This window comes from Hylobates moloch, unplaced genomic scaffold (assembly GCF_009828535.3).
Source record: "Hylobates moloch isolate HMO894 unplaced genomic scaffold, HMol_V3 SCAFFOLD_21, whole genome shotgun sequence".
Lineage (NCBI taxonomy): Eukaryota > Metazoa > Chordata > Mammalia > Primates > Hylobatidae > Hylobates > Hylobates moloch.
The window spans coordinates 24,285,002-24,305,915 of NW_026652296.1; the positions used below are offsets into that span (position 1 = coordinate 24,285,002).

At 50.3% G+C, this 20,914-nt stretch overlaps 1 protein-coding gene across 9 annotated transcripts in view; it reads right to left on the minus strand.

The window, feature by feature from the left end:
• Positions 1-20,914, minus strand: part of DLGAP4 (DLG associated protein 4) — a 168,805-nt gene that overhangs the window by 47,846 nt on the left and 100,045 nt on the right. For 2 of the 9 annotated variants that reach the window (XM_032141845.2, XM_058433154.1), the window contains exon 1: positions 20,376-20,914. The exons of the other annotated variants lie outside the window; for them this stretch is intronic. In XM_032141845.2, the coding sequence (XP_031997736.1) occupies positions 20,376-20,406 (31 nt within the window). In that variant the 5' untranslated portion in view covers positions 20,407-20,914. The remainder of the gene's footprint in view (positions 1-20,375) is intronic. 9 annotated transcript variants of the gene reach the window in all.

Sequence of the window (20,914 nt, forward strand, 5' to 3'; positions counted from 1 at the left end):
TGAGCCGAGATCGTGCCACTGCACTCCAGCCTGGGCGACACAGCGAGACTCTGTCGCAAAAAAAAAAAAAAAAGACCCTGAGTTTGGGAACCCAAGTAAGACAATTACACAAGAAAAGCGGCATATGTGGAAAAATGGCTTAGTGACGTCAGCTGACCACAGACACTGAGGATGCACTGTTACAGGAAAGTCATAGGACCAGAGAGGGCGCAGTCCCCACCGAACTCTGGATAATACTGAGGGTATCATAGTAATTCCAGGCAAGGGATATTGTCAAACTGGAACCTGAAGACAGAAGGTAATCTACACAGGGAGAAGTCTCAACTCCATCCCATTCCAGCAAGTGCTTATTTACAGAGGGAACGCCATGCACAGTGCCAGCCACTAGGGACCCAGAATGAGTAGTCCTCGTCCTCAAGAAACCCACAGAAATGTGGAGATGACAATGAAAAGCCTCCTCCACTGACTGGGCACTGTGGCAGCCATATGGAGTTGCATGAGAAAGCTCAGGACTGATTCAACAAGTGATTAGTGTGTCTGAGATGGACTTGTCACAAACGGGGCATGTAACACATATGCACCAAAAGTTGTGCTTAGCGTAAAGTGAGAGATGGCTTGGAGAGGCTAGGATGGTCACCCTGGAGAAGAGAGACAATTTAAAAGGGCATGGCTACTGTCCTCAAATACCTAAAAGACTGTCAAATACACATGTGGCCCCACAGGGTCACACTACAATCAGAGGGGAAAAGGAAAGTGGGGATTGTTAATGGGAAGTAGATTTTGCCTAATTATAAAGAGGAGGTTTCTAAGAAGCAGAGCTGGCCAAAGATGGAAGAAGGGCCTAGAAAACGGCCAGCCAGGCTAGACACAGGCAGGATGGATGCCAGGGAGGAAATTGAAGTCCCCATGGGTGTGACCTTTAAGATTCCTACCAGGCCTGAGACGCTCTTTGCCCTTCTACTTTACATCCAGTTCTGGATGTGATATCAGACATCATCTTTGTGTGCATGACATTCATAGTTCAACATTTTTTTTTGAGACAGTCTCATTCTGTCATCCAGGCTGGAGTGCAGTGGTATGATCACAGCTCACTGCAGCCTTGATAGCCCGGGCTCAAGCAATCCTCTCACCTCAGCCTCCCAAGTAACTGGAACCAGAGGGGTGCACCACCATGCCTGGCTAATTTTTTCAGTTTTTGTAGAGATGAGGTCTCACTATGTTGCCCATGCTGGACTTGAACTCCTGGGCTTAAGCAATTTTCCCACCTAGGCCTCCTGAAGTGCTGGAATTACAGGCGTGAGTCACCATGCCCAGCCAACTTTTTTAGAGACAGGGTTTTACTCTGTCACCTAGGCTGGAGTACAGGGCGTGATCATAGTTCATTGTAGCTTCAACTTCCTGGGCTCAAGTGATCCTCCCATGTCAGCCTCCAGAGTAGCTAGGACTACAGGCATGTACTACCGTCGCTTCTGACTAATTTTTTTAATTTTTATTTTTTGTAGAGACAGGGTCTCGCTATGTTGCCCAGACTGATCTCAAACTCCTGGGCTCATGCCATCATCCCACCTTGGTCTTCCAAATGCTGGGATTACAGGCGTGAGCCACCATGTCTGGTCTCTTTTCCCCCCTACCTCCGGAGAATTGTTATCAACAAACAGCGAAATACAAAATGAGAATGTTCACACAGCCTAGCCACATGGGAAATTTTATGAGGACTAACACCAGGGCTTCAGACAGCAAAGTCAGGAAGTAAAACACCTTCGTCTGGGAAGTCTAGCTGCACAAGAGCTCCCATCTGAGATGATAAATCCATCCTCAGAATATGAGATCAGCTGATACTTGCTACCCCGCCCTCTTCAAAATACCTGCTATGACAGAAACTGCCAGTAGGTTAGGAATCCCTGGAATTAGGCTTCATTCACTGTATGGCTTAAGCTCCTGGGTCTGAATTTCTCCCATCTATAAAATGAGAATAATGCGGCTTGCCTTGTCCACTGCCCTAGGACTGCTGTGAGTTTCCTAAGACAGGTGGGAAAGGGCGCAGCAGGTGAGGAACTGTCATTACAATTGCCTGAGGAACCTAAACATCTCCTGAGCAAAGGGCCCACGGGGCTGCTGCCCAATCCCAGGCCCTCCAGGGACTCTGCACGCCAGTGGCTGAGGATTTCTGGCCTGGGGCAGAAATGAGGGGTCTCATCCTCTCCAAGGACTGAGTTCGGGAAGATTCATTGCCCTGCCCAGCACCCACAACCATCCAGCCCCTCCACATCATGCTGTAGCAGCACCATTCTAACATTTTAGTGTAGAGACCACTGGCCTCTCTGCCTTGTCAATCACCCCTCTAACTCTCCATCACTCCCTTCATACCAACACACCACGCTCAGCTTCCAGGCCTCTGTGCTGCCTGAACACCCTCTTCCTCACTGATTCTGCCTCCTCCTTTAGGTATCAGTTCCAGCATCACTCCTGCCAAAAAGCCTTCCCTAACAGCCTTCCCAGGCCCCTGCCCTGGCTCCCTCAGTGAACAATATCCCACATTCAGGCACACCACAGACCCTTGCCCACCACACTGTTTTTACAAACCTCTTTACTTTTCTGCTTCCTCCTTTAGACCCTGAGCCTCCTGAAGGCAGGGTGGCATCCTTGTGACCTCCATTCCTGGCCCAAAAGAGGTACCCAGGTGAATGCCTGCTGACACTTAGGAGGCAGAACCCCACCCTCTGATTTCACCCTAAAAATGACACAGGCTGGCAGAGCCCTCATCCTAGAAGACTTTGAAGACTCTAAGTAGAGAAGAGTAAGAGACAACTGAGCAAGCAGATGACAGTGATGCTGGAACGAGTCTTGACTCTATGTTCCCCCTCATGCCCACAGAGCCCTCCCCGCTCAATTTTCCTCTCAACTACCTCTGAAAGCACAACATGGTAACACCTGGGAAGATCTCTTTGAAAGAACATCTGCCAATCAGAAGGTCACCAACCACCCCATCCTGTCCATAGAACTCTACCCCGACAATGACACAGGGTCAGCCACACTGAGGAGTGGCTGAATATTAGTGGCTAATAATCATAGTTGCCAGATGTTTTTCACCTGCTCAGGAATTGGTGGTTATTGCAGTAGCCCAGTCACCATCCGAGGTCCTAATCTCTGCATCTTACATTTGATCCCCTCAAGGAGACGTTTTCATCATCATCCCTGTGCTACTAAGGAAAAAGGAGGCTCAGAGAGGTTGAAGGATTTGTTCGAGATCACACAGTGAGTCATGTTCTATCTGCTAAGTGAGTACAAACCCTACAGGTTTCAACCTCCAGAATGCAACCCTCACAGAATCCAGTCTCACAAATAGTAAAAATACAAGCTGGCCGGGCGCGGTGGCTCACGCTTGTAATCCCAGCACTTTGGGAGGCCGAGGCGGGTGGATCACGAGGTCAGGAGATCGAGACCACGGTGAAACCCCGTCTCTACTAAAAATACAAAAAAATTAGCCGGGCGTGGTGGCGGGCGCCTGTAGTCCCAGCTACTCGGAGAGGCTGAGGCAGGAGAATGGCATGAACCCGGGAGGCGGAGCTTGCAGTGAGCCGAGACTGCGCCACTGCACTCCAGCCTGGGTGACAGAGCGAGACTCCGTCTAAAAAAAAAAAAAAAAAAAAAATACAAGCTTGCTTCGGCAAGACTGACACATACATTCCTACAAAGCTTAGAAGCTGCTGTAGAAAGCCAAGTTTGTCCTCCTGCTCTGGTTGGTGGAATCTGACTATAGTACACTCTCACAAACATCCTGAGGCCAAGCCAGCATCCCAAGAAACATCTGGAGAAAACAGACTTTACCTTGGTAACACCTAACCCCTGGGAGCTGCTCTGCCCTGATGTTTTTGCAGACATACTTCCGAAGGCTTCAAACTGTCGTGCCAGACTCCTTTCTGCTCTCACAAAGAGACCTGTGACATCACTTGCCCTTCATAGTCCTTTCCCCTCCCAGGACTGCCACCCATCTGTAAAAGCAGGGGATGCACTAGATTAGGGAGGGCACAGATTCCGCTGGGCATGCTACTTCTGGTTGATTGGTTTTGCCTGTGTTGAGAAGGCTCCTCACGCTGTATCCAGGGTTCAATAGGAGTGCTGTGGCTGATGCTGTCTGCCATGGGTCCACTAGGAGGGGTAATTGCCCACTGCAAGATATTTGCTGTCCCTGGACAAGATGATCACCATGGAAGTCATTTAGGACTCTAGTCCTATGACACAGAATTATTGTCTTTATCCCCTACCCAAACCTTTACCCTCTATCCTCCCTCACAGGCCCATCAACACTGGAGCTTCTTGAGAAATGTTTCAAATCCAGTAAGATGGAAAAGCAAACATCTATTTCAAGTCTACTGTCCTTTGAAAGACTGACCAACAAGAAACCTTAAATAGCTGTAGCTTGTGGAGGGTAGCTGGGTTTCAGCTCAATTTTATCAGTGAAGTGCCGTATGACCTTGGGCAAGTCCCTGTATTTCTGGGTCTCCACTACTTCTACAAATTGGGATCAGGAGTCCTATTTTCCTTGCATTTAACTGCGTCCAAACACGGTGCTAGGATTCTCAAGACTGCAAAGGAAGCCCATCATCTGTCTCACTGACTCTGAGTCATAAATATGTTGGAAAGTATTGTCCCATTTCTCAGAAGAGGAAGCGGGGGTTGAGGCAGGTGGAGGGACTTGGCCCAAATCCTAGAGCAAGTAGCTAATGAAGGAATTATACTTGGGTCCTGTGATCAGATCCACAGCCTTCCTCATCCCATTATCCTGCCTCCATAGGGGGCAGTGGTCAGGCTCCTCACAGCCACCAGGGGCTTTGGAACCAAGGCTACCTCTGCAGAGGAGGCTCTCCCAGATGATCAGTCCCTTAGCAATCCTGCCAGGATAAGGCCACACACAAGCTTAGATGTGCACTGTGCATTAACTTGGAGAATTGCCTGGGCATGGTGGCTCACGCCTGTAATCCCAGCACTTTGGGAGGCAGAGGTGGGTGGATCACTTGAGGTCATGAGTTCAAAACCAGCCTGGCTAACATGGTGAAACCCTCTCTACTGAAAATACAAAAATCAGCCGGGCGTGGTGGCGGGTGCCTGTAATCCCAGCTACCTGGGAGGCTGAGGCAGGAGAATCACTTGGACCTGGGAGGCAGAGGTTGCAGGGAGCCGAAATCGCGCCACTGCACTCCAAGCTGGGTGACAGAGACTCTGTCTTTAAAAAAAAAAGAAAAAAGAAAAAAAACTTGGAGAATTAATCACTACCATAAGAGTTAATTATTCAGAGCATTCCCCTCAGCTGCCCTTCAAATTATCTCCTTAAGATGGGCTAGTGAGGGCTGGGCACGGTAGCTCACGCCTGTAATCCCAGCACTTTGGGAGGCTGAGGCGGGCGGATCACCTGAAGTGAGGAGTTCGAGACCACCCTGACTAAAATGGAGAAACCCAGTCTCTATTAAAAGCACAAAATTAGCTGGGTGTGGTGGCGCATGCCTGTAATCCCAGTTACTTGGGAGGCTGAGGCAGGAGAATTGCTTGAACCTGGGAGGTAGAGGTTGTGACGAGCCAAGATTATGCCATTGCACTCCAGCCTGGGCAACAAGAACGAAACTCCATCTCAAAAAAAAAAAAAAATTGGGCTAGTGAATGAGATACCTAGAGTAATAGAATTCATAGAAAGAACGGTGGTTGCTGGCCGGGTGCGGTGGCTCACGCCTGTAATCCCAACTCTTTGGGAGGCCCAGGCGGGTGGATCACCTGAGGTCTGAAGTTTGAGACCAGCCTGACCAACATGGTGAAACCCTGTCTCTACTAAAAATATAAAAAAGTAGCCGGGCATGGTGGCAGATGCCTGTAATCCCAGCTACTCGGGAGGCAGAGGGAGAAAAATTGCTTGAACCTGGGAGGTGGAGGGTGCAGTGAGCCAAGAGAGCGCGATTGCACTCCAGCCTGGGAGACAGAGCAAGACTGCATCTCAAAAAAAAAAAAAAAAAAAAAAAAAAGTGGTTGCCAGGGACTAGGCAAGGGGGGAATGGTGGGGAGTTAATGTTTAATAGGCACGGAGTTTCAGTTTGGGAAGATGAAGAGTTAAAGAGACGAATAGTGATGATGGTTATACAACAACGGGAATGTACTAAGTGCCAATGAACTGCACACTTAAAAACGGTTAAGATGGGCCGGGCACGTGTGTAATCCCAGCACTTTGGGAGGCCAAGGCAGGTGGATCACCCGAGGTCAGGAGTTTGAGACCAGCCTGGCCAACATAGTGAAACCCTGTCTCTACTAAAAATACAAAAATTTACCAGGTGTGGTGGCGGGTGTCTGTAATCCAGCTACTCGGGAGGCTGAGGCACGAGAATTGCTTGAACCCAGGAGGGGAAGTCTGCAGTGAGCCGGAAGTGCGCCACTGCACTCTAGCCTGGGCGACAGAGTGAGACTCTGTCTCAAAACAAACAAACAAAAAGGTTAAGATGGTCATTAAGACAGTGTTAAAAATGGACTAGTGAGCGGCCCACTGAAGAATGAGCCCCAGCAGTTATCAAACTGCTTTGATTTTACTCATTCCAAACCTAAAAGTCACAAATAAAATATTTAAAACTAAGCATTTTTAAAAATTTTCTGATTTAACTGTATTTGTGAGCAAGGGCTGGTTAATAATCTGCCTACAATCTCTTTACTGAAATTCAGCAAATATAAACAAAAGAAAAATAATCCAAATAGAAAATAAAGATCAGAGGTGTACAAAGGCAGTAATGGATGTGTTAGTATCATAGAATCTTGGACAGGAATTGGGTAAGAGAATGTATGGAGAGCCGGGCTTGGTGGCTCACGCCTGTAATCCCAGCACTTTGGGAGGCCGAGGCAGGCGGATCACAAGGTCAGGAGTTCGAGACCAGCCTGGTCAACATGGCAAAACCCCGTTTCTACTACAAATACAAAAATTAGCCAGGCATGGTGGCAGGCGCCTGTAATCCCAGCTACTCAGGAGGCTGAGGCAGGGGAATCACTTGAACCCAGCAGGCGAGGCTACAGTGAGTCAAGATCATGTCACTACCTTCCAGCCCAGGCGACAGAGCGGGACTCCAAAAAAAAAAAAAAAAAAAAAGGAAGAAACATATTTACTTGCAGTACATTCATTATCACACCTCTTTAGGTTCACCGAGACCCCCGGGGTCCTGCCTGACCTTGAGACTGCTCCAGATGTAACCCCTACCTCTCCTGTTCCCTCAAGATACCCCCACCTCAGGGTTGTGACACCTCCCAGTTGGCCCTTGACTGCCTCCTTCCCATCCCGCAGTCACTTTCCCTGAGATGCCTTCCCCAATCTCTCAGCACCTATTTGTTTCCTTTAGGGCTCTCATCAGAAACAGATTAGATAGTATCTTGTTTATTTGTTACCTGCTTGGGTGGGGACTCCAAGCTGGAGGGAAGTCAATCTTGTTCCGTAGTCTCTCCCTGGCTCCTGGCACAGAACTTGGCACTCAAATAAATGAATGGCTGATTGTTTGGAAAGAGAAGTGGAGGTGGGGTGGGAAGGAGGGAAGAGCCCAATCCCTGCCCTCCACCCCCCACCATTCCTACACACTGCTGCATGTGCCTCTTTTAAAGAAACTGCTGGGACAGCAGCAATGGTGGCAGCCCTACCTTTATTGGGTGATGTCAGACAGGCTCCTCTTCCCCACCCCACCTTGGTCTGCACTCCACAGGCAGGCAGACAACTCCTATTACTGCACCCCTGTGCAGGGCAACAGCCACACCACGAAGCGTGGGAAGGCAAGAAAGTTCCAGGAGAGGCTAGAACTATCAAACCTATTCTCCGCAGTCAATAACAGGTCCTCGTCACAGCCCCCAGTAGGAAACTGCCCAGATGGAGTGATGACCCTGCAGACAAAACTCTAGCTCCACATACCTGGCAGACTCTGACAGCCCTGGATAGATTCTCCAGCCTGATCTTGGGTATCCTGAACCCTGGACAGCCTGCCCTTCTTCCCCTTCCCTCACACAGAGCATTCACCTCTCCCCTAACCCAGGCCACCTTCCCCCATAAGAGCCCTGCACTTGGCAAACAGCTATCAAACAACTGACTCCACTCCAAACCAGCCCACCCAATCCATCTACATCTTTCCAGGCATGGGACATGGACAGTTTTTGGCTATTTCAAGTCTTCTCTTTCCCCCTGGATGTCAGTAACAGCAGCAGATAATACTTCTCAAATGCTTCCTCTGTACCAGGCACTGTGCTTAGTGCTTTGCACACGTTTCTCTTGTCCTCATGCTGGACTACAATCAGGTATTATTAGCATCTCTATTTTGCAGGTGAAGAAACAAGCCCAGAGAGGTTAAGTACCTTGTCCAAGTCTCACAGCTCTAGCTGGCAGCCCAGGAACTGAACCCCAGCAGTCCAACTCTACAGAGATGCTCTTAACTATGGGTACATATGACCTCCGGGGTGTGGGCTTCCTGATCACCTACTGTATGCTCAGTAGGTGCCCTTAGGGACTGGACTCCAGTAGGGACCTTGTGACTGTGCAAAGGAGAAGAGAGGTACATAAAAATCATATTTGCTGGCCAGGCATGGTAGCTTACACCTGTAATCCCAGCACTTTGGGAGGCCAAGGCGGGCAGACTGCTTGGGCCCAGGAGTTTGAGACCAGCCTGGGTAGCATAGTGGGGTATCTCTTTTTTAAAAAATCATATTTAGTCTAGCAACAAAATTGATACCATATTTGCATTGATAAGTCTCAGAATTTCCTTAGTAAAAGGACAGGAAATAGGAACTTGAGACCCCAGCTAATCAGGTATCAGTTAATACCTGAAATACACAGGCCAACCAAACTGGGTGTTACGATACTCTCTCACCAGCTTCCAGGAACCAAATTCAACTTAATAGCAGAGATAGAAGGAGCTCCCTCCTGCTGACAAACAAATGAGGAATCTGCAGGCCAGAGAAGGGAAGGGTCTTGCCTGAGGCCACCCATCAACTCAGTGACATAAAATGGTGAGAAGACAGCAGTTCCAGCTCCTCCATCCTTTGGCTTTCAGGCCATCTGGGTCCCAAAAAGAAACTACAGGAGGTAAGTAAGTGCCTACAGTGACCGAAAAGTTTAAGTTTTCATGGTAGAGACAGGGCACTGGCTCTTACCTTCAGGGAAAGTGAAATGCTCTGTGAAAGCTATGTATGGGAAGCCAGGATTTCTTTCCCAAGCTGACAGAGGCCCAGCTGCAGCTCAGCTCTGCCCCGGAAGGACCGGAGTTTAAAAGGCCTACCTGGAGCCCGGCTGGGACCACACCCACATGGGGCTGACTTCACCAGAGAACCAGTCCTACTGGCTGTCTCCCAGACAGCAGTGGGCCAGGCCAGGACGCCACCGCCTGTCTGTAGCCTGGCGCCTCTCCCTGCGGGGCCCCACCCAGTCCCTACCCCAGCCAGGCTCCCAGAGCAAGGGTGGGAGTGGGTAGGGAAAAGGCCTGCTCCTCTCCTCATGAGGCCACCTGGGCCTGGGTCCCTCAGAGTGTCCCCTCAGCCTGGGCTGGGTCTGAAACGGCTGCTTCCTGCTTTGCCATTTTTCTTTCACTTTGGTTTTTAACCCCAAAGTGAAACTTTACGACTAGAACGATTTGGGAAAGATGTTGACAGTTAAGGACTAGGAGAGTCAAATGCCTGGCTTCTAATCCAAGCAGAAGTGAGCCGAGACCTGTCAAGTTCACTGGGAGACTTGGGAGGAGACCTTCGACTTCTCCAGGCTGCAGTTTTCCTATTGATAAAATAGGAGGGAGGAACTAAGCTAGTGATTTTTTTTTTTTTTTTTGAGACAGGGTTTTGCTTTGTCACCCAGGCTACAGTGCAGTGGCACAAACAGCTCACTGCAGCCTTGACCTCCTGGGCTCAAGCGATCCTTTCGCCTCAGCCCCGCAAGTAGCTAAGAATACAGGTGTGCACCACCACACCCAGCTAATTTTTGTATTTTTTTTTATAGAGACGGGGTTTCGCTATGTTACCCAGACTGGTCTTTAACACCTGAGCTCAAGTGATCCACTCGTCTTGGCTTCCCAAAATGTTGGGATAACAGGCATGAGCCACCACACCTGGCCCCCACTAGGCTAGTGATTTTAAATGTCATTTTAAATTAGAAAAAAATGATAGAACTTCCCCTTCCTCATCCCTGCTGCCACTGGAGCTAAAAAAGGAGCTGCAAAGATGATCTGCTGGGGGTGGGGGGAGGCCTTTTTGGGCCATCCTGTTGGCTTGGGGGAGGAGGCAAAAGTCTGCTGGCAGTGTAGACATGCTCCTGGTCTCCCTGACCACCTCTCCCGGATCTACCGACTGAGCTCCTTTCGCCTGCACAGGTTCTAGAGGTCCCAGCAACCTAGGGCAGAGCAAATTCAGGAAGCCCCTAAGTATGATCTTTTTTCTCTCATCTTGTATGTTCTTCCAACAAAAGCCTAAGTGTGATCTTGACCCTATCTCAGCACAGCAAGAGGAGACACCTACCAATAGCTGCTCTAAAATTTCCAGCCTGAGGGCTGACCTGGCCATCTGCTAGGACTGACAACGGCCCACCCGGGGAACTGTCTAGACTTCAGAATCTCTGGCCCTGGCATGCCTACTCTGTCTAGCTAAGACCACTTTAATACATTTCACGACGTCTTCCCACTGGCTGGTTTACCGAATAGCCCAGGGACATGAGAAAGGCAGGAATGAGTCTCCCAACTATTCAGATGAGGAAAACTGAGGTTCAGTGAAGGGCAAGGGTATAGCGGCCAAGCCAGCACTGGGATTCAGGAGGTTAGTTTTTTTTTTTTTTTTTTGAGAAGGAGTCTTGCTCTGTCACCCAGGCTGGAGTGCAGTGGTGCAATCTCGGCTCACTGCAACCTCCACTTCCCGATTCAAGTGATTCTTCTGCCTCAGCCTCCTGAGTAGCTGGGACCACAGACGCCCACCACCACGCCCGGCTAATTTTTGTATTTTTAGTAGAGACGGGGTTTCACCATATTGGCCAGGTCGAGTAGAGGTCTCGAACTCCTGACTTTGTGATCTGCCTGCCTTGGCCTCCCAAAGTGCTGGGATTACAGGCATGAGCCACCGCACCCGACAAGGTCAGTAAATATTTGAATGAGCTCACTGGCTCCACCGTTGCTAAGCAGGTGCAGCACGAGAGGAGCTCATGGAAGAAACAAATTTGAATCTGGGGGTGAAGGCGTGGTGCCTTTTAAAATACATACATTTTCAGAATGAAAAAAAAGGCAATTAAAAAATATATGACAAAATTTTAAGCGCACAAACTCTTGGAAAGAGCAATTCTGTGTGCAGAAATGGCTCCGACAGCTACACATGCACTCGTGCATGGAGACACATAGGAAAGGGTGTTCACTGCAGCACTGTTTACAGCAGCAAGACTGAGAACAAGCTAAACATCCTTGAGTAGAGGACAAACAACTGGTGGTCTATCCGTCAATGGAAAGCCACATGCTCAGGAGCAAAGGTGGTCATGAACCTGTATGTGCCCACCAAGAATAACCTGCAACACAGACTTACATGAAAAATGAAAGGTATAGAAAAGTAGGGAGAGACTATGCCACTGTCTAAGTAATAAAAAGGGATGTTACTGACAATAGCTGCATGTGGATGCTGAGTATTTCTATGAGGAAACCTCAAGACTTGTCACAGTGATCAGGTGTCTGGGTAGGACAGGGACTAATTTTTCACTGGGCTTTTTTTTTTTTTTTTTTAACCAAGTTTGAATTTTTTTTTTTGTTTTTTTTGAGACGGAGTCTCGCTCTGTCGCCCAGGCTGGAGTGCAGTGGCGCAATCTCGGCTCACTGCAACCTCCGCCTCTCGGGTTCACGCCATTCTCCTGCCTCAGCCTCTCCTAGTAGCTGGGACTACAGGCGCCCGCCACCACGCCCGGCTAATTTTTTTTGTATTTTTAGTAGAGACGGGGTTTCACCGTGGTCTCGATCTCCTGATCTAGTGATCCGCCCGCCTTGGCCTCCCAAAGTGCTGGGATTACAAGCGTGAGCCACCGCGCCCGGCCCAAGTTTGAATTTTTTTTAACCAACATACATGTATTGCTTTTTCAGTAAAAATATAACTTTTACACACAGAAAAACCCTCCAGCAAAATGTATCCAGAGATGCCTCTTCCTAGATCTCAGGCATCAGACTCCCTGGATTGGGAGGGGAGGCAGGACACTGGTACCCAGATTTTGAAATGTCTCCTCAAGGGCTGCTGGTCTAGCCTTATAGAATAGGCAGTCAGCCTCTGAGAGTAGACTGAGGCAGCCTGGACACTGTGGGGCTCTGGGGTGTGGAGGAGAGTGTCAGGGAAGACTGTGGGAAAACTTGACTTTGAGGCATAGGAAGGATTTGAAGAAGGCTTTGAATGTAGAACATGTACAGCTGGGATGAGAGGGTTCCTACAGGAAGGATGGGAAATTAAGTGAAACTGATAAGGAAGGGGAAGGAAGGTCTCTCAGTATGGGATCCTGGCAAGTCCCTTCCCTCCGAGATTTGGTTCCTACATATGGGAAAGGAAGGGGCTGGGCCAGAGTCCTTTTCAGACCTGCTATCCTAGGACCTTACTTTATTTCATCTCATTTAATATTAAAGGAGGTGGGGAGGGTCCCCAGCTCAGCACATGGCCATAGAGCTCCACACCTGTGCAGAGTGTAATCAAATATTTGGAGGCTGCAGAAAATTCACACAAGGATCTTAGGTAAAGCAGCCCTTGGGTGACATCCCCCCAGGGAGAAGGAGCAGATGGCCTTCTGCTGAGATGCCCTTCCTCACCCTGTTAATAATTAAGCCATTCCTGAAGACCTCTTTTGTTAACATTTTTTTTTTTTTTTTTTGAGACAGTCTTGCTCTGTTGCCCAGGCTACAGTGCAATGGCGCGATCTCGGCTCACTGCAACCTCCACCTCCCGGGTTCAAGCGATTCTGCCGCCTCAGCCTCCTGAGTAGCTGGGATTACAGGTATGTACCACCACGCTCGGCTAATTTTTGTATTTTTAGTAGAGATTGGGTTTCGCCATGTTGACCAGGCTGGTCTCGAACTCCTGACCTCAGGTGATCTGCCCGCCTTAGCCTCTCAAAGTGCTGGGATTACATGCATGAGCCACCATGCCCAGCCTCTTTTGTTGCTTCTGAAGTTTGGTTTGCAGAGACTTATGCCTTGGCTTGCTTTACACCATGATGCTCCAGGCTAAGGGCTCACAGGCTGCAACAGTCTAGACCTAAGCCACAGGCCCCAACTACAGGGACCTGAAGTGGAGAGGGCCTAGGATGCAGGTTAGGAGCCTGGTGGTGGATCCTGGCTAGATCTCGGTGTGCTGCTGCTGCAGACTCTGGGAGGTCAGAAACTAAGTCTTTAAGGCAGCTCTGACTGTCAGTGTTTCCCCAGGGCCAGCTCACTGCCAGGCACAGAGCAGCACTTAATAACTATTTACTGAATAAGTAGCTCAGCCACAGTGACCTTGGTCAAGCCTCTTTCTACCAGTGAACCTCAGTTTCCTCTTCTGAAAAACAAGGATGACAAGAATAGTCATACTTCCCAAAGTTGGATAAAGATCTACTGAGATAATGTGTATAAAAGTGCTTTGCAAATCAAAACAGGCTAAACAAATATTAAAGATCCAGAACCAACATGCTGAAGCAAAACAAAAAGAATGAATATACGTGAGAATGAGCAAATTTACAAGAAAGCAACTGGCTCTAGATGGTCATCAAATGAATTACTACAATGGAAAGGGACAGCATAGGTTACTCTAGTCCACTGTTCCAATGTCCAAATAGCATTTCTCAGGCCATCCCTGTTCCAAAGGAGCAAAAAATCTCTCCTCAAAACCTTTGTCCAGATTCTGGGATGAAGAACACGGTTACAGTTACAATTGTACCCTGTATGCCACTGGGCTCAGAGAGTATCTGCCAAAGCAAACTGGCATACAGATGCTGCGTGTTTGCTGGAGGCAAGGGAGCAGCGGGGTGAGGGGCGCCTGGAGGCTGTGCCTGACATGTGGTTGCTCTGCCTCATGACCAAGTTTGTGTTCAGAGGAGTGTGGGCTGCACACAGAGAGAATGATTGGTTGGGAGGCCTCCGCCAAGCCATCAATTTCCTGGCTGTACACTGGGACCAACCATTGCTGCCTCCCATGGTAGCCACTCTGTAAGCACTAGTCCCCTTCCCTTTCCCTCTGCCCACTGGGGATTCCTGGCTGCAGCCTGAGAAATGGGTCCTAGCTCCATCAATTGGCTCTCCTGTGCGAGGCACCTTGGAGACAAGTCCCTTCCCGCCTTTGTGGGTGACTGATTACGTTGGCTGGGCCCCTCTCTGGTGGGGGCTGGCTGAGAATTCCAACAGGCCCAGTGGTGGACATGCCTACTATTGGACTGGACATACACACAGCACAACTCTGGAAGCTTCTCACAGTCCAGTGTATAAAACTGCTGGTGTGAGGGTCCCTAGCTCCTCTGACTCTTCCACCTTGAAGGAATTCTAAACTGGCACCCTGACCTTCAGGATCCTTAGAAAGCAAGATTTGTGGGCTTATAGGATAAATGTGCTTGCTCCTAATTAAAGGGCAAGAAGGCTCAGCCCCTTGGGACCCTAAAAGCAGGAGTTCCCTTTTCAAGAAGCAGAGCTGAGCTGTGGGAAGAGCCACAGTTTGGAGACAGTCGGCCTTGGGTCTGAGCTACCTTTTCCTTATCTGCAAAACAGGGATGGGAAGTCCACCTGTCTCTGGCTTGTTGTACAGATTTCATGAGCGCCCTTGTGGAGCCCCTGGCGCAGAGCCAGGCAAACAGCAGGTGTACAAGAAATGTGCTCAGACTGCTACTTCCTGCCCCAAACCAGCAACACCCAACATTTTCCCTTCCAGCCCATCAGGGCACTGGCCAAGCTTTCCTAAGGGAGCACAGCATCCTCTGCTACCCCAATTGGCTGTTCCCACTCCCATGGGCCCCACCCAAACCTCACCCTCTTGTGTCATCTGGATGCCTGCAAAGCCTCCTCCCTGTTGTCATTTTTATGCATTCCAATTTACCCAGCCTGATTCATCTTCTGGAAGAAGTCTTCCAGTTGTGCTACCTCTGCTCTAAAACCTTCCATGCCTCCCCAATGCCTCTGCTTTTCAGCTGTTTAACACTGCCTACAACCTCCTGGCTCCACCCAGATTTTCTAGCATACTCGCTGTTTCCCTAAATGCACACTTATCCAACCATGCCCTCTGCACCCGCCTTCCTGGAATGTCAGCACCACCCTCTGCCTCTGCAAATCCAGCCCCCCTCAAAGGGCTCTTGTTTCCTCTGGCTCATGCTCACTTCTTCTCAGACAATGCTTTTCCTCAGCAGACACTTAATTACAGACTGTCACACAGTCTCTCATAATTGTAGGCTTGTCTTCTTGTCAGACCATAAGTTCCTCAGGGCAGAGAGGCCTTGTCTGTGTCTTAATCTCCATTCTCTCAGAGCCTGGCCCAGGGCTAGGAAGGCAGGGCCCAGAGAAGGAGGAGTTTTCCAAGCCTCATTCAGCTCCAGGCCAAGACCACTTGGGACCACTTCTCTTGCTCCTATCCCGTGAGGAAACTGTTCACTGGCCAAACCAGACCTCAGGGCTCCAGGCCAGTGATGTACAGAGAAGAGGGAGCCCGGGGGAGGGAGGCAGAGCTGTGGCTCTAGTCTTGCTCTGGGATCCTAGGCATCCCTACCCGTCCCTGGGCCTGCTTCTGTGCTATGGAACAAGAAACAGCCATGTTTTAGCTCTAGAATGTGGCTTGTATTTCTCTTTAAAGTAGCCTTGGTTTCTAAGAATGGGTGGGTCTGTTAACACAGCTGATTCCAGCACAGGTTGAGTGAGGAAAGGCAGCCACAGTCAGGTCCGGGAAATCTGGGAACCTGAGAGAGATTTACACCACACACCTCATCAACCTCATTACATTTCTGTAAGGACTAGATTTCATTCCTGCTCAAGTGTTCAATTCCACAGCCTGCACCCTGGCCCAGCCTGACTTGACAGTGCCTGCTGCCAGGACCAAGTAGGGGAAGGGTGACTTGCTTCTGAAAACCACCAATCCCCACACAAAACAAAGCTGATGATGGTGATGACTGCCATTTATTGAGGGGCTGTTACTACATGAGTTCTCATTTCCACCCCAATCTGATAGGGAAGGAAACGGAGGCATAGAAAGCTGACTAATCCGGCCGGGCACGGTGGCTCACGCTTGTAATCCCAGCACTTTGGGAGGCCGAGGCAGGCGGATCACGAGGTCAGGAGATCGAGACCACGGTGAAACCCCGTCTCTACTAAAAATACAAAAAATTAGCCGGGCGTGGTGGCGGGTGCCTGTAGTCCCAGCTACTCGGAGAGGCTGAGGCAGGAGAATGGCGTGAACCCAGGAGGCGGAGCTTGCAGTGAGCCGAGATTGCGCCACTGCACTCCAGCCTGGGCGACAGAGCGAGACTCCGTCTCAAAAAAAAAAAAAAAAAAAAAAAAAAAAAGAAAGCTGACTAATCCAAGGTCACACAGCAACAAGCTAGGCTGTCATACAAACCAGGGTCCTCTCAGTTCAGCTTTTCCCAGGTTGCAGCCGACAGGCTCTCAGCACCAGCATCCTCTAGAGAGCTGGTTTAAAAACCTAGGGGCATTTGATTCCTGCCCCAAGACTTGCCAAATGAGAGTGTCTAGGGATGGAGCTTTATAAAGACAAGAAACCCGAATTTTATATATGAGAAAACTGAGGCACAGAAAGGTGGCATGACCTGCCAAGATCATGCCTTAAGCATCCTCAGGAGTCCTGCTGGGACTCCAGAGCCAGCAAGGAGAGACTTCCTGGGGCAGGTGGCATTTGACAGTGTGGGCCTCTAGGGGAAGAGAGGGCACTATAGGGGAAGAGGACAGCATTAATAAAGGCTGAAGTGGGAAAGGACGGGCAACAACTTCTCAAAGTGGCTAGGGGAAGGAAGAAATACATACGGAACCACGATGACAGCCTTCCCGCAAAAGCCCATCTGAGCTTCTGGGAAGAAAGTCTGTGTGGCGTTTACAACCCGCAGGTCTCCAGCAGTGGCCCTCTGGGTGTGTCTGGTTGCTGCTTAGGATGAGAAAGCCACGGGAGGTGGTGACTCAGTCCCCACCCAGCCTCCAGATAGCCTCCTTTTAAATTCAAGATGAGCTCAGAGACTGGGGAAATGTCAAGAAAACCCTCCTCCCAGAACAGATGGGAACAGACCCAGGGAAGGCAGCCTGAGGGGTAGACTATCAGGCAGAAGCTATAAATCTGGAGAAACGCTGTGGGCTGTGGAGAAGAGGCCTGGGCTCCAAGTTTGCCTGTCACTGCTGTGGCTGTGGGACCCTGAGCAGGTCCTTGTCTCTCTCTGGGCCCCCTATTTTTCATTCACCTGTGAAACAGGGAGAACTCCACTGGCTTCGGACTTCCAGGCCTGTTGGTGGAGAACAATGGTCGGGAAAGAGCCTAGCTGATTACACAATGCCTCACACAGCCTGGGAGAGATGAGAAGATCACTCCTATTACTATTAGAATAGCCACAGGTGCTTTTCTAGTTACCTGAACCCCAACCACAGGGTGTGCGGGGGGGTGAGGGGGGAAGAGACTGGGCTGTCTAGTTCCTACAAAGAGAAAAGTCACCCAGATGTTTTTGGGAAGGGAAAGTTCACATTTATTAAGTGCCTACTGTGCACCAGATTTTTAAAAAATACATAATCTCATTTAATACTCATTATAAACCTGTAGTACAAATCTTGAGTCCAGATAAGAAAACTGAAGCTCAAAGAAATAATTTGCCCAAGATTACAAACGCAGTGAATGATGGAGACTGATTAAAACCAGGCGTTTGTGGTACTGAAAGCCAGAGTTTGTAGTCTCTGAAACCGTTTCTTCTTTTTTTTCGAGACAGAGTTTTGCTTTTGTCACCCATGCTAGAGTGCAATGGTGCAATCTCAGCTCACTGCAACCTCCGCCTCCCAGGTTCAAATGATTCTCCTGCGTCAGCCTCCCAAGTAGCTGGGATTACAGGTGTGTGCCACCACGCCCAGCTAATTTTTGTATTTTTAGTAGAGACAGGGTTTCACCATGTTGCTCAGGCTGATGTTGAACTCCTGACCTCCAGTGATCTGCCCGCCTCGGCCTCCCAAAGTGTTGGGATTACAGGCGTGAGCCACCGTGCCCGGCTGACAGGGTCTCATTTTGTTACCCAGGCTGGAGTGCAGTGGCACGATCTCAGCTCACTGCAGTCTCGACCTCCTGACCTTCTGGATTCAAGCTATCCTCCTGCCTCAGCCTCCTCCAAGTAGCTGGGAATACAAGCGCATGCCACCACACCCAGCTAGCTCACTGCAAGCTCCACCTCCCGGGTTCACACCATTCTCCTGTCTCAGCCTCCTGAGTAGCTGGGACTACAGGCGCCCGCTACCACATCTGGCTAATTTTTGTATTTTTAGTAGAGACGGGGTTTCACCATGTTAGCCAGGATGGGTCTCGATCTCCTGACCTCGAGATCCTCCCGCCTCGGCCTCCCAAAGTGCTGGGATTACAGGTGTGAGCCACCACGCCCGGCCCCAATTTTTGTATTTTTTGGAGCAACAGGGTTTTGCCTTGTTGCCCAAGCTGGTCTCGAACTCCTGAGCTCAAGCGACCTGCCTGCCTTGGCCTCCCAAAGTGCCGGGATTACAGGAGTGAGCCGCTGCTCACACAATTCTTGAGGGATTCCATGATTGCAGAATCAGTCTTAGGATAAGGAATGTTATTCCCATTTTACGGATTAGGAAGCTGAAGCCTAAAGGAAAGTGACATCCCTAAAAGTGGGTGAGATGTGGGAACTGGGATCCTGCACCCCTCACTTCCAGGCCAGGGACCAAGCCCTTCTTCTTTTCCACTGCAAGTAGCTGAAGTAAAGCACCAAGCACAAGGCACACAGTAAAAAGGTCAAAGGATGTTAGAGATTGTCATTATACACCAGGGGCAGGTGATAACAGCATGACAGTGACTTTTTCAAAGGCAGTGCCATGGAACAGGACCCAGAAGTCCTGGCTCAAACCTCTGTGGGTCCCTGGCCCTTCTGGGCCTCATCTCTTCATCTGTAAGACAAGGCGCTTGAACAGCTGATCTCATTCCCTGCACCCAAAGTTCTAGGACATCCTAAGCTCCTTGACAGCAAACCCCAGCTCTCTGCAGAGCCTCTCTCAGCTGAGGTCTTTGTTCCCCTACTCTACAGGGGAAGCAGGAAAAGCAGCCAAGGCTCACAACTACAAAGTGACTTTATTCCAAGTGCCACTGTCCAAGCAGGGCCCACCCTTAAACAACAATGGGATGGAACATGGAAAATCCAACTGTCCCCCTCCACAGACATCCCGATGGGCACGCCCATCTATCTTTACAAACGGACTAACGAACAGCAAGCAGGATTGGGGCCTGAATTAAGAAACAGCCGTCTCCCTGCTCTATTGGAAAGGCAGGTGCATTCTCGAATAACCAGGAGGCAGTGGGGAGGAAGTTAAAGAGCCCTGGACTGTAGTGTCCTAGGCCTGGATCCTTGTCCCAGCTCTGGCAGGAGCGAGCCAGCTGTTTACCCTTGGGCAAGCTCCTCTTCCTCGATGGGGCTATGTAAAGACAGGCTGACAGTTCACAAAGCGTGTCTACAGATGTTTCATTTGATCATCATGACAACCGTGTGAGGCCAGCACAATTATCCACTTTTTACAGATAGGGAAACTGACAGAGAGGACAAGAGTCTCACTCAAGGTTACACACCTTGAAGCTGGCAGAACCAAGGCCCCAGAGGTTAGACTACCAAAGCCAGCCCTCAGGGTGGTCAGATTAAGAAGTCCTCTCCCTGCTCATCCTGAATCGAGTCTCAGCAAGATCCAGGCAGCACAGACCTTTGTTCACTTGCCCACTCTGGTGTTCTGCAAAGTTCTGGCCATGAACCCCACAGCCTAGCTGCCTAGGAGGCTGACCCCACCCCCACCCCACTGCAAAATTTCATTACTCAAGCTGGCAAGAACGCAGCCCCCACACCCAGCCGGGGCTAAATAAACGTCCAAATGATATCACATCCTGCCGGCTCCAAAATAGCCCGGCCTGCTCACAAGCGATCACAAACTGCCAGGCCATGCGGGGCCAAGTGGGCAGGGATGCCCAGCCCGTGGTGCCCTCCACACAAGCAACTAAAGCAGAAGCCTCAGAGCAGGAAGGCCCCCCACTCCCTCCTCCGCCAGACAGCCTGGCCCCTCCCTCCTTTCCCCCCTTTGTAGGAGGCCCCAGAGCCCCCTTGCCCCAGCGCCAACCCCATGGAGCCTCGGCCGCGGCCAGCCTGCGGGCCAACTCCGGCCCGACCCGGACACCCCACCACTCACATTGCTTCAAGAGCTCCAGACACAAAGCCATGAGGGCCGGATGGGGGTCAGAGACCCAGAGACCCGGCAAAGATAGAAAAAGGGAGAGGGAGACAAGGAGCAGAGAGAAGGGGAGACAGGGGGCTGGGGCAGAAAAAGCAAGGGGGGGCCAAGGGCCCCAGGCAAAGAAGCAGGCTGAAAGGGGGCCTTCAGCGCAAGAGACACAGAGTGGCGAGACCACCGAGACAGATGTGGGAGCACAGAGGGGCAGGGAGAGCAAAGCAGGGGACCCCGATCCCGAGAAGTGGGGGTGCTCGGAGACCTGAGAGAGAACAAGGAGACAGCGACAGGGGACAAACCAGGGGAAAGCAGAGAGGAGCTCCTGAAGTCAGGGAGCTGAGGACATATTGGGGGGTCCCAAGGAGAAAGACCCCAAGGGACCTAGGAGCTCCCAGTGGATATGGGGAATACCCAGAAGAGGGAAAGCCCAGGGGCAATGGGGGTTCAGAGGAGGCGAGACCCCAGCGATCTGGGGTGCAGGAGGACCCCCAAAGGATGTG